This window comes from Hydra vulgaris, chromosome 02 (genome assembly GCF_038396675.1).
Source record: "Hydra vulgaris chromosome 02, alternate assembly HydraT2T_AEP".
NCBI classification, from domain to species: Eukaryota; Metazoa; Cnidaria; class Hydrozoa; order Anthoathecata; family Hydridae; genus Hydra; species Hydra vulgaris.
Window position 1 is genome coordinate 33,365,536 of NC_088921.1, and position 14,465 is coordinate 33,380,000.

Here is a 14,465-nt window from a genome sequence, read left to right on the forward strand (position 1 = left end):
AAAGTTTTTAAAAAAATCTCTCCTTTTGTATGTTATACTATGTCATATTTTTATACATGTTATGTATATAATATTTATAAAAAATTCAAAGTGTTTTATTTTGTATTTTAAAAAATATAAAAAAAAAAAAAATGAAGTGCTAGAGATTTAAACCATGACGATGCACTTCAGAAACTCTTAATTTTTAACCGTAAATTAAAAAATTTCTTTACATAACTTTCACGTTTCCTAACAGCCAACAACTTTGATAAACTCCTTTTGTTATTGATTGATTTATAACTCTTTCGAATCATTAGATATCTATATTTTTTGTAACAAAAGATTAAGTGTAACGTTGACGTAATAGTTAAGTATAGAAGAAATTCAAAGAATGGCAAACAAGTCAAAAGGAACGTGACCAGATTTCTGATTAAGCATGTGCGACAACAATAAAGGGAGTGTATACAAACTGTAAAAAAAAGGTAATCTTTTAGTTAAGCGTAAAATAAAATATTTATTTGCTTTTTTGCCTTTGTCACAATTACGTCTGAAGCAAGGCACCCTTCCACAAGTAAAAAAAAAAAATAAGGCGAGGACAAGGTTTAGAATAATGAAAGACATGGTTAGGGTTAGATTTGAAGTTATGGCTGGTCCGAATAGGTTTAAGACAAGAGTCAGATTGTTTTAACATGATAATTAACCCAAACCATGGTCCTCAAAGAAACTTTTTTTTTTAAAAATCTGTGGAAGAGTACGTATACCAGACATACTCATTAGAGATGTATCAACCCATGTCCAGACGTATTTGTGACAAAAGCAAATAATTTTATTTTATGCCGCGAAAAAAAAAAATTATTTTCGTTTCTGAGGCTGCTATTCAATTCTATTTCCTAATTTCAGTTTTCATTCACATTTAAGAAATCAATTATTTTTACTTTTAATTTTACTTCATGTTAACGAAAATATCAGAATGTAAATTAAAAATTACGGCACAAAATATACTAGTATCAATGTTACCCCGTATAGAGGGTAACATTGACAGTTGCACGCCAACAACAAAATTAATTATTTATCGGTAGTATTACATGACTAATTAATTTTTTGTATTAGTTTATGGCAGCAAAATCATTATTAAACGCGTAAAAATCTTTTAGATCAAAATAATTTTGTCACATCAAAAGAAAAAATATATTTTCTAAAGATGTGTCAATGTTACACCACATTACCTTGCATGAAAATTTTATATGACAATGAGAACATTTTATAAAGGTTAAGGAGAGGAAGGAGAGGGGGGGGGGGATGAAGGGGGACGCTATTATTTTAATAAATATAATGAATATTATTGGTGTGCACTTAGTTGTAAAAATTAAATTCAACGTTTTTTTTATTATAAAAAGGCTTTACATCAAATTTTAATTTGATCAATTATACAAACTATGTTAATTTAATCATACTTTACAAAACTATTGCAAATACACAAAGCACATTTATACAACAATTAGTTTACAAATTATAAATAGAATAATATAATTTAAGAATAACTTTAACATTTATTTTTTTACATTTAAATTTTAGAAAGATTTTAAAAATGTGTTTTGAAAAGCAGACGCTTAAAGTGGGCTTTAAAAAATCAATTCTATTTTCTCCAATCAGCAACGGCTGCTGATGGTTCTTTTTCAGAAACGTGATTACGACCATTGGCCGTAACTAGAGACCCATCCTACACGAAAAACATGAAAAAATAAGCAAATATAATATTATCAAAACGTTCATATAAATAAACAAAATGCTGTCACATCATTTTAACGTCAGCTTTGTTTTTAATTTGCAACTATAATTATATATTTATTTTTGTATTTTATAAATATATACTTATAACAGCATAAGTTAAAGACGTAGCATTGTCTTTTTAAAAATAATCATATGTTCATCATATACAGTAACGGATCTAGGGGTGGGTGGGGGTTTGGCTGGGGTGTAATGGGGTATAGACCCCTCCCTCACCAGAATCTGAAAGTCTTAAAATATCTTAAAAATGGAGGACCTTTTTTTTTTCAAGGAGACGCAAACGTGATACAAAATACAAAAAATATTTTAACATCCCCCCCTCCCCCAAAATTTCTGGATCCGTTACTGATCATATACGATCTCGACTAAAGTAAATATAACAAAGTTTGAAAGAAAGTTGATAAATATTTATCGGAAAACTCAATTAAAGTTACCTTTCTACAAACAATTAATGTAGGTATTCCTCTAATGCCTATAAGCAAAACAAAACATAACAGTTGTTTGATAAAAAAGATTTAAAAAATAAAATAAAACAAAAATAATTAAAGAAACAGAATAAGAATTTTGTCAGTGTAATATAACTTTATGTTTCAATTAGAAACAGTTATACAAAATAACATCGTAAAAAAATAAGTTATAAAAAATCGTCTTTTCTGTATAAAAAGTTTATTTTAGTTTGGTAGGGTTTCTCAAAACTTTTCATTAAAATCATTTAATAAAGTAACAAATCGTCGGTATACAAAGGAAATGCACTCCAAATGCAAGTCCAAAAACATAATTTTGAGATGATGAACAAATAAGTTTTAGCGTAATAGTTAAAACAATCAGTGTTTGTGTAATTGTTAAAATAAAAATTTAAGTAAGTGAATTAAATGATATTTAATACCTTAAACTAATTACCTTCATTTCACAGCCTTATAAACCGACTAGGAAATATAACTTCCTAAGCAGTTCATATGACTGTGAAGTATGTAACTTTTAAAATCAAAATTTAAATAACTAATGCAAAAACGAGTGCAAAACTTAAAATAAAAAATTGTTAATCCAGAAACAATACCATTTTCACTTTTGACTTTTTTTAAAAAAATTTCCGATTTCTTTTTCTAAACTGTATTTTACAAAGTGTGATTTAGATTTCCTTAGATTTTAGATTATTTTTATAATTTTATATTTCCTTAGATTTTAGGATATGACAACAGTATTCCATACAGGGACGAATTTGAGATTTATAGAGATAAAGAATAGAATCTGGAGTAAGAAAGTGGACAGCATGATAAAGAGATGCAACTTTAGTAGATGCTAATTTTTCAATGGATTTGATATATGGTTTCCAAGAAAAATTAGGAGTAAAAGTTAATCCTAGAAGATGAAGGGTAGATGACTCATCAAGTACATTACCGAGAGATTAAGTGTTTGTTAATTAAAGACTCAAAAACCTTGCTTATGATAGTAAGAAGACTAATAGGACAGTAGTTAGATTAGTCAGATCGATCTCCAGAGTTTTTGAAAATAGGGATAACAGATGCTGCTTTCCAGCAGACTGGAAAACAAGACTAATTATTCAAGTTGGCTAGATTCTCTAACCCAAGATCATGATGTCAAAAGGGGCGATTCTTGAATAAAACGACAAATTTCAACTGGTTAGACTTTTTCAACATAATATATTCTTATTAATTTTAATTAACATTAAAAAAAAATATAAGATTTTCTTTCTAAATTCTCCTAATATAAAAAGTTTCAATTAAAACCTTGTCAAACGAACGCGACAAAATAATAATTACTTAATGATGTATTTCATTTTGTAAATAAAAACTTAACGAAAAAGCGCCAGAACTTTAGTAAATGCATATAGTTTTAACTTATATTATATAGACTTAAAAAAAATGTACTTTAACTAAGCACCATAATTTAAAACTTTAAATATAAAAACGTAACATTTAATATTCTTTTGCATATATTATTAAAAATCCCAAGTTTTTAAACTAAATTTTAGAAAAAACAAAACTTTATCATGTTTTTGTTAACTTACGTTACATGAAAATTGCAAAAGTTCTTTTGTTATTTTCTTGAAATATATATATTTTATAAAGTATAAAATCTGACCAACATCAATTTGAACCTGTTAGCTCCATTTTCTTGCTAAATTAATTCCGATTATGCAAATAAATTCATGGTTAAAATAATATTTTACAATGATACTTTTTTTTATCATGCGGCAATAAGAAAAACCGTAATTTTGGGAAGCATAAAAATGACTTAAATAAATTAGTTTTAGAACTAAAACTATATTTTAGATAAACTTTCATGAGTCTACATCAATATTCATTTACAATATTCATAAAAGAAGAAGATATATATATCTTCATCTTTTTCTTTCGGCATTTCCCGTTTAAGGGTCGCCACAACGGATCAAACTCCTCCATCTAGCCCTGTCATGAGTGTCCTCCACTAACACAAGCCACTCTCATATCCTCCACCACTGCATCCATAAATCTCCTCTTAGGTCTACCTATCCTCCTCTTACTTGGAAGTTCCATCCACAAAATCTTCCTGCCAATATAGCTCTCCTGTCTCCTCTGTACACGTCCAAACCATCTCAATCTCGACTCTCTAACTTTATCTCCAAAACATGCTACATGTGCTGATCCTCTAATAAACACATTTCTGATACTATCCTTCTTCGTCACTCCAAATGAGAATCTTAACATCTTCATCTCAGACACCTCCATCTCCCTCAATTGTCTCTTTGTCAGTGCCACTGTCTCCAGTCCATACAACATAGCAGGTCTCACTACTGTCCTATAGATCTTACCCTTCATTCTAGCCGACACCCTTCTATCACAGATCACATAAGACACTTTATGCCATCCACACCACCTTGCCTGCACTCTCTTCTTTATCTCTCTTTCACTTCCTCCATTACTCTGTACCCTCAACCCTAAGTAGGTAAACTTGTCGACCTTCACCAAATCAACTCCTTGTAACTGGACCTGTCCACCGTCTGCCCTCTCATTCACACACATGTACTCTGTTTTACTCCTGCTCACTTTCATTCCCCTGCTTTCCAAAGCATACCTCCATCTTTCCAAGTTTACCTCCACTTGCGTCCTACTCTCACTACAGATCACAATGTCATCAGCAAACATCATAGTCCAAAGGGACTCCTGTCTAACTTTGTCTGTCAGTCTGTCCATGACAATTGAGAACAGGAAGGGACTCAGGCCTGATCCCTGATGCAGTCCTACCTCCACTTTAAAACTGTCTGTCATTCCTACTGCACATCTCACTGCTGTCACACTGTTCTTATACATATCCTACACCACCCTCACATACCTTTCCACTACTTCTGACCTCCTCATACAATACCACAGCTCCTGTCTCGGAACTCTATCATAAGCTTTCTCTCCACAAACACACAATGTAACTCCTTCTGTCCTTCCCTATACTTCTCCATTAACACTCTCAGAGCAAACATAGCATCTGTGGTGCACTTAGCTGGCATGAAACCATATTGCTGCTCACAGATCTCTACTTTTCCTCCAAGCAGAGCTTCCACTACTCTTTCCCAGATTTTCAGGCTGTGACTGATCAACTTTATTTCCCTGTAATTACTACAGTTCTGAACGTCGCCCTTATTCTTAAAAATTGGCACCATTATGCCATCTCCTCAGGCATCTTCTGACCTTCCATTGATATACATTTCTGGAATATCATCCGCTCCAAGTGCCTTACCACACTTCATTCTCTGAATTGCAGCCCTTACTTCCTCCTTGCTCACCTGGGGAACCTCCTGGTTCACAACCTCTATCTTCTAACCTTCTTTCCCTATCATTCTCTTAATTCATTAGTTCCTCAAAATACTCCTCCCACCTTCCCAAGACACTCTCCTCACTAGACAACACATTTCCATCTTTATCCTTAATCAACCTAACCTGCTGCACATCTTGCCCATCACGGTTTCTCTGTCTGGCCAATCTGTACAGATCCTTTTCCCCTTCCTTAGTGTTCAACTTCTCATATAGATTACTATATGCCTTTTCTTTAGCTTTTGCCACTGCTCTCTTTGTCTTGCCACACATCTCCTTGTACTTCTGTCCACTTTCTTCATCTTGCGGAAAATGCCAATTCTTTTTAGCCAATCGCTTTCCTCTTAAACTTTCCTGAACTTTCTCATTCCACCACCACGTCTCCTTGTCTATCTTCTTCTGTCCTGATGTCACATCAAGTATCTTCCTAGCCACATCCCTCACTGTATTTGACGTCTCATCCCAGGTATCCAGAACACCACCACCCAGTGCCTGTCTCACCTCATCCCTGAACTTTTCATAACGGTTCTCATCCTTTAACTTCCACCACCTGATGTTAGGTTCTGCTCTCACTCTCTTCTTCTTCACCTCCAAAACCATCATATATATCACCATCCTATGCTGTTTAGCTACACTCTCTCCTGGTACCACCTTGCAATCACTAACCTCTTTAAGGTTTCTTCTCCTACAGAGGATATAGTCAAACTGTGTGCCTGTTCCCTCACTCTTATACGTCACCCTGTGCACTTCATTTCTTAAAATAAGTGTTAACTACAGCCATCTTTATCCTTTTAGCAAAATCTACCACCATTTGTCCTTCTGTATTCCTTTCTCTAACCCCATACCTACCCATCACCTCCTCATCACCATTGTTCCCTTCACCAACATGTCCATTAAAATCTGTTCCAAGAATCATTCTCTCTTCTATAGGAACCTGCAGAACAACTTCATCTAACTCTCTCCAAAATTCTTCTTTCTCCTCCGTATCACACCTTACCTGCGGAACATAAGCACTAATGACATTCATCACCACCCCATCAATCTCTAACTTTACACAGATCACTCTGTCACTTACTCTCTTTACATCCACTACACTCTTACTAAACTCCTCTTTCAGAATTACCTCTACTCCATTTCTCTTCCTGTCGACACCATGATAGAAGAGTTTGAAGCGACCCCCAATGCTCCTGGCCTTGCTGCCCTTCCACCTGGTCTCTAGTATACACAGTATGTCTAACTTCTTCCTCTCCATTGTATCAGCTAGCTCTCTCCCTTTACTGGTCATAGAGCCCACATTCAACGTACCAAATTTAACCTCCACTTTCCTGCTCATCCTCCTCTCTTTCAACTTCAAAGCTTTCTTCCCCCCTTTCCACTTAATTTTTTTAATTTAGTATATATATATATATATATATATATATATATATATATATATATATATATATATATATATATATATATATATATATATATATATATATATATATATATATATATATATATATATTAGGGTGTGTCATAGAACAACATTTTCTGAAAATGTCTGACGATACTCTCTAAATGTGTTCTATGTAATAAGTTTACTAAATTAAAAAAATTTTCAAATAAAATATTTTTTTAGGGGTCGCTCAAGACCCTTAAGCATCAGGCGGGTCCCTAATATTTTGAAAAAAAAAGCTCTTTAAAAGTAGATCACAGATTTATTAATGATAAGTCTCCATTGATGAAACACTGTGAAAAATGAAAAAAGCTTGATAAGTGATTTTGTACTAATTTATTATTGCTCCATTTTTAAAAAAAACATAGAGTACTCTATTTTGTAGAATACATTTAAAAATATATGTGTATAATCAAACAGTATTTAATGTGGTACATTTCATATTTGGAACTCTAAGATTCTTTTTAGATTCCAATAACTATATAAATTTTGTACATTCGAGTTTAATTCTTAAATTTTCTTTTTTGATTTTTCAAACAAAATAAGTAAAAATTATTACAAAAATAGTATAAAATATACAATACTATAAACTTATGCATCAATATTGAACTCTTTTTTTATAATAATAGAGTATCAACAATGGTGTTGATAAAAGATGGGAAATAAGGAGAGTTTTTTCAGGGATAAAAAAAATCGAGGCAAGCAAATAATGGACATCTTGGACATCAATTTAAAAAACTGTGAAGGTTAAGGGTACAACAATAGAGCCAACATGTCTGATGTGTAAAAAAGAGCAGAAACGAATATACTTCAGAGGAACCCTCAAGCTCTTTTTTTTTTATTTTTTATGTTATTCACCTCTTCAAGGCCGAGAAGACCACTACAGATGAGGAGGCTACTTAATAGTGGTTATAACCCTTTCTCAACTCTATAACTCCGAAACACGAACCTTGACGAACAAGGCCGCTGCGCGGAGAAACAAGTTGAGCGCGGTACTACCAGGGACGTGGTGGGGATCGAACTCGGAACCTCTTGCTTATGAAGCAAGCGCTTTACCACTACACCACTACCGCATAAGCTTGAGGATTCCTCTTGCATGAGCTTGAGGATTCCTTTGCTGTATGTCATGTTTGTATGTCACTGGCAAGGTTAAGGTTAAAAGTGCTACATGTTGAAATATTAAGGTTAAAAGTGCTATATGTTACCAAGGTTAAAAGTGTTACAGAGAAATCCTCAAGCTCATGCAAGAGCTTGAGGATTCCTCTGCTGTATGTCATGTTTGTATGTCACTGGCAAGGTTAAGGTTAAAAGTGCTACATGTCATGCACCGCTTATAATCTTAACCTTGCAGGTGTTCATTCCGCTGAATCTTCTGTTGAAGTTTTTTTTTTTTACTAATCTTTACAATACATACAATATAAATAAAAGATTAATGTAAGAAATTCATTATTATGAAAAACTTTTTGTTCAAGTCTCTTGAAGCAATAAATGTCAGTGTCTCACTTCAATCAAAAAATATTTCCTTAGATGTTGGAATAAAGTTTATGAAGACTCTAATTGAGGATCTTGGTCTTCTAGGCTTAAATTCGAAGCACATTTGACTGCTTTCTGTCAACCAAGTAATGGTTTTCAATCAGAAAAAAAAAAAAAAAAAAGAGAAAGACCTTTCACAAAAAAGCCAAGAACAAAGTTAATTTCAACAAAAATGAAAGAAGCTTTTTGAGGTGAACGTATTCAATACGCTTTCCATACTCTAATTCAACAAATAAGAGACAGGATTTAAGCTGCAGAAATTTAAGGAGCAGGTTCTCATTCATATAGCTCTTAGAATCTGTGGCAGGTTGAGTGAAGAAGTTGAATCACCTAGACTGGAGGAAAAATGGGAGGAGAAGTGCAATGGGAGAAGAGGTGCAAAACTTTGACGTAAATCTATGTCAGCAATGTGGATGAAAAGAAAACTATTAAGGCTTACTAAATTCATCATCTGAATTTAGTAAGCCTTGTCTAGTTAAGACAGCACAAAGATCTACAATGACTCAAGACCAGCTTATCAATCTGCTAGTGAGTACAATCTCACAAAACCTCTGTGCTACAACAAAGTTACTGCTATGAATAAAATTCGGATAGCCTATTTCTCATGAAAGAGACCGTAGAATAGCTATTACACTTTAAGCTTACAGTTCTAACAATATAATAAAGTTAGTTATTCGTCTATTTGACTATTTTTAACTTTTATTTTTGTTCAGTTTTTCTTAAAAAAATAGTAGCCTCCAACTAAAATAGATACTTTGGTCTTGGGAAGGTGATTTCAGTAAAAAAAAGTTCAATTCTTTTAGGGTTTGGACCGGTAATCAAGTATTTTTGGATAAATTAGATATGATGGGGCACTAGTGAAATTTTGACCCAAGGTATCATAAAGAGTTGCAGCGGACCTAAACATGGCTATCTAATGTTTAATTAAAAAGTAATCAAATTTCCCATTGAACTGGAAAGTATTTCTAATTCAACATAATATGACTGAATAATTGTGCAATTAATGATTTGAATTTAAAAATTTTCCTAGGTACAGTTACAAATGCAGACTTTAAAAAATATATATATAAAAATCAGAAACCAAATTCCATCTGTGTCTCACAAATGAAATTTGATTTCTCACAGTGGGAGAATTAAAAAAAACACATTTACCAAACTTTTCCTTCAATTTAGCCACTAAAGCAGAGCCATATTCCAGACAATACCAATCACCATGAGCTTCCTACATAAATATTTGTAAAATAAAAAAGTGGCATTCAATACTAATTTAAACTATATTAAACTTAAAATTATATATACTATCTTTTATATTATGTATACAATGTTAGAACTAATAATTATATATATATATATATATATATATATATATATATATATATATATATATATATATATATATATATGTATATATATATATATATATATATGTATATATATATATATATATATATATATCAACCCTCGGAATTAGGAAAAATGAGGTCGGCAATAATTTACCGACCTCAATCTTTTTGACTGGCACGAGAGAAAAAACTTACGAGAGAGAACTTACAGACTGGCACAAGAGAAAAAAAAAATAGATTTTTCATTCCAATTTTGTTATATATCCAGATGAATTTTACTAAGAGAATTTTTATTAATTAATAGATAAAACTATATTTTTTATAAAAAGATCATTTAAATAACACAATGCACTATTAGCGATAATTAAAACCAATAAAATTTGAAAAATATAAGCTTATAAATATAAATAAGTCTTCTACATCGGATGTATCAGATTAAAACTCTAGCTCCTAGCCATTTCAATTGTGAATATTGGCGTTTACACACCCTGCGCATTTACACATATCCGTACAGGCAAAGTTGTTTTTATAACACATGCATCTTTTTGCACTGCGATCATTTCTACATCCACAAACACTTAATTTATTTAAAACCAATGGAGCAGGAAGACAATCTGTTAATATTTGATCAAGAGATTCACCATTGATCTCCAAGCCAAAACCTTCAGGAGAAGAAAAATTTTGTAAAGGTTTGTGAGATCTTCTTAACACTAGACATACAAAATGAGTTCTAAATATTTTGTATTTTTGAGCGCTTATTGGTGGTAACAATGCAGCATCTTGATGATACTTTGAGAAGAGAAACCATATTAACTTAGCCAAGATTGATATGTGTTTGAGCATATTTTTTAATCCATATATGTTCACTACAAAATGCTCATTACCTTGAAGAGTAACCTGATTTGGAAATGACTAAGTATTGCTTAACATTGATAATGTATACAGAATCTCGTCATCCGCAACCATGAATGACTTCCACCATGTAAATTTGAATTTTTCATAGAAGCGGCTGGCCTGGTCACATCCACATAACACATGGAAACCCAGTAAAGCTTTTGAACAATTGGAACTAAGTGCCTCAAAACAATTATTGATACTGATGTCGCGTTCTTCTGATCCTTTTCCAGTTTGTAAGTATGTTGCAAGAGGTAGATATTCACAGCAAAATATTAGCAACAAAAATACGTCTGTATCTGGGGAAAAAACATAGCATTCTGAAAACGGATTACATCTTGCAATATCAATGATATGGAGCACAAGAAGAGTGTCTGCCTCTTCGTGATCATGGCTTAGCAACTTAATATTAAAACTGAAGATATTTGTAACTGATTTTAATTTATATATAACTGAAAAATATATTCTTTGATCTTATAGTGCATCATAAGTATATTTTTACAGGTATATAGTTACGTTGCACTTAGTTTCTATATTAGATAACATATTAGCAGTTTGTCATTAAAAATGCTTTAATGACAAACTGCTAATATATCCCCTTTATCTATTACCTTTATTGTACTTTATATTGTTTCCAGATGTTCACTTCAATCTTGATCTAGTTTTAAGAGACTGACTGATATAGCAATCAAATACAACTCTAATTTCTTTGTTACCATTTAAAATTTTCAAAAGTGATATAACAAAATGTTTGGCAAAGTCCTAAAAAAATATAGAATGAATAATTATTTTGTTTTTTAATGTCCAAATGTTTTTAATGTTTTTAATCTTCAATAATTCTTTTAATGTTTAAATATTAAATAATTCTTTTGTTTTAATATTTTAGTAAGTATTAAGTCTTTTTTTAATGTTATTTTTAGAACAAAAAGGGCTTGCCTTCCACATTTTTATTTCAGCACCTTTGTGATTTCTGTTTACCAAAAAACATTTTAAGAAAAGTAGCGCAAATCATTATTTGTAATAATAAAACATGCGAAACAACTTAAATTTCAGTAGAAAGAACTTTCATTCATTGTATACAATAGATAATTACTTTTAATAGAAAATTCATATCAATAAGAACTTAAATAACAAAATACATCATTGATATATAGTAAACCTGGATTGAAAAAACCATTTTTTGAGTCTTTTTAAGCCAACCTGTAAATTCTAGGTCTGTGTTTTATACATTCTTAAACATGAAAATCTATCAGCATATGGTTTTTACATACTTTTTGATCTGCTTGACAAGCTCTTTGTATAACATACACACATTTTAAATTTATGATTATTTTTTTTGTTGACTGTAATAAGTTTGACATCATGGGTCCCGGCCCTAAATATAAAAATTTTTTAGCACCCATTTTTTTCTTCTTAGTTTTAACCTAAAGAACAAATTGAACTAATTTACCTTGTGCATAAAAGTGACACAAAATGAGCTATGAGCACTTGAATACGTTTCTTCATGAAATATGGAGGTAAACAAGAAATTACTTACTTTATGTGTAGAAAAAATGTGTATAATGTTCAAGAAAGTCACTTGTGGTTCTTTTTCTATTTCTATGGTAAATGAAATAGAATTTTCAGATCTGAGAACATATATAAATATTGCTATTGGAGATGTGATTATAATAAAAATATGTGCCAGTGAAAAAGGAGTGTGGTTATAGATAAGAATACTTTTGAATGTAAGGCAAATGGTGGTCAAAAAAAATTAGTAGTCAGGAGAAATGCAATGCAGAGAGAAACAAATAGTGTTTCTGTGGCTCGACTAATGTATATGACACAAGTTAAGCTCTTTTTCTATAATCAAGTTTTTTCTTGCTAATTAATAAAAAACTTCAATATTAAATAATTTACATAATAAAAATAAATACAAAAACCAAATAAATATTTTTAATATAAATAGCAAACTAAAATTATTATGCTAAATTAAAGTTAAAATTTTTTGCCTTCATGTAGCTTATCATATCTTCATGGCTTCTATCAGAAGATATGAAAATAACTTCTACACCAGAATCTTTTACAACCTAAATTAAAAATAGAATGCCTATGTGTAAATGTTTGTTTATATATCAATCTGTGTGTCAAATATTGTTCTCAATTAAACTGTAAATGATTCCTTAAATGAAATTAATTAATTAGATTCCTCAAAACAATTATTTATGATATAAGTAAACACAAATCAACCGATAATATTTGCAAAAATTTTATCAGGTAAGATGTTTTTTTTTTTAAATATAGGAATATGAAATACCTTTTTGTAAAAAATTAATGTCGTATATTACAAAAAAATAATGAATAAAAATATTACATAGACCTACTTCATAAAATTCTTTTAACACAGGTGTAAACTGTCTGCATGGAGGACACCAATGAGCTGAGAAATAATAAAGCACAAAATCCTAAAAAAACCATTAAAGGTGTTTATATAAGATTATTTATAATTTATAATTTAAGGTATTTATATAAGAAAATAACAGAAAAAATTTATTTTTTTAAAGTTTCAAGCTTTAAAAAATTTTAAATATATTTTAAATAAATCAATTTAAAAAGTTTTATTTAAATGAAAAAAAAAGTTTCAGATTATGTCACTCCAACTTTTTATAACATTTTTCTTGCACCTTAAGTTAGCATACTAAAATAAGTGATAAACAACTTTTCAACAAGAATGTAAGGTGCAACAAACTACATCAAATTCACATTTTATCTTAAATTAAAATGCTTTACAAGAAATCAACATAGTTAAACACTAATAATTAATGAAGTTGATGTATATTTTATTTCACTTAATGTATTATTTTCCATGATTTTACTTTATGTGTCATTTTGCATTTACATTTTACATCAAAGAAATCTACTTAAAAAGAAATTTATATAAAAGTAAAAACCTTTTCACTAAGTATGTTGTCTGCTAAGCCACTAGAGCCATCAGCTTTGAACAAAGTTATTCCAGATAAAGAATCCATTTTTATAAATATTTACAATACTTTTTATTTTTAATAGTATTTATTTTTACTTGAGTTTTGTTGTAGTATTTTATGTATTAACTTTTTTACAACAAAAAATATAAATATCGTTAATTTTGTAAATATTATATACAAAAATTAATTATATTAATATTTTAAATACTATTTTAAATAGTAAAAAAACTTAAGATTATTTTAAATAGTATTTAAAACCGTCTAAAGATTTTTAATAAAATCTCTTTACATTAAATGATAATTCGGTTTAAAATAAAAAAATTACTTAATCGTCTATATACTCAACTAAATAATTTACTGCGAAACTGATTGTAAATGAATTAAATGGAAGTTTCAATGAAAATTCAATTTTGTAAAACTATTGCATAAATTTTCCTTCAAATAGTATTGTTTAATCAAACTTTTCGTAACTAAATTGTATACAGTTTAGTGATGTAAAAACGTTTGTCTAGTCTGTCTTAAAAAAAGAAAGTTGAACCTTTTATAAAACCTATTTATGTGTTATATAGATATCATCAGATATCGAGCTTAAAATAGTTTTAACAGTAAGAAAGAAATTAATCAATGAGTCGGTTGTTTTGAAATTTTATTTATCACCATAAATAATGGCGATAAATAAAATTTCATTTTGACATCAAAACAAGTTTTGCCAAAATAAGGC

The 14,465-nt window shown here is 30.2% G+C and overlaps 1 protein-coding gene across 1 annotated transcript; it reads right to left on the reverse strand.

The window, feature by feature from the left end:
- Nucleotides 1-1,528: 1,528 nt before the first annotated feature.
- Nucleotides 1,529-13,902, reverse strand: LOC136076890 (nucleoredoxin-like protein 2). Its single transcript, XM_065790660.1, has 6 exons — nucleotides 13,712-13,902; nucleotides 13,145-13,225; nucleotides 12,773-12,850; nucleotides 9,697-9,766; nucleotides 2,202-2,239; nucleotides 1,529-1,699 (listed from the first exon to the last, which is right to left on the reverse strand). The coding sequence occupies exons 1-6, from the start codon at nucleotides 13,787-13,789 to the stop codon at nucleotides 1,616-1,618; spliced, it is 429 nt and encodes a 142-aa protein (XP_065646732.1). The 5' UTR covers nucleotides 13,790-13,902; the 3' UTR covers nucleotides 1,529-1,615.
- Nucleotides 13,903-14,465: the final 563 nt, after the last annotated feature.

Excerpts from the sequence above, each read along its gene's own strand:
- LOC136076890 (XM_065790660.1), bottom strand. The coding sequence starts at position 13,789 with ATGGATTCTTTATCTGGAATAACTTTGTTCAAAGCTGATGGCTCTAGT. Across the intron at positions 2,240-9,696 it reads TAAATTGAAGGAAAAGTTTG|GCATTAGAGGAATACCTACA; the intron begins GTAAATGTGTTT and ends TTTTGCTTATAG. Across the intron at positions 1,700-2,201 it reads CATTAATTGTTTGTAGAAAG|GATGGGTCTCTAGTTACGGC; the intron begins GTAACTTTAATT and ends TTTTTCGTGTAG.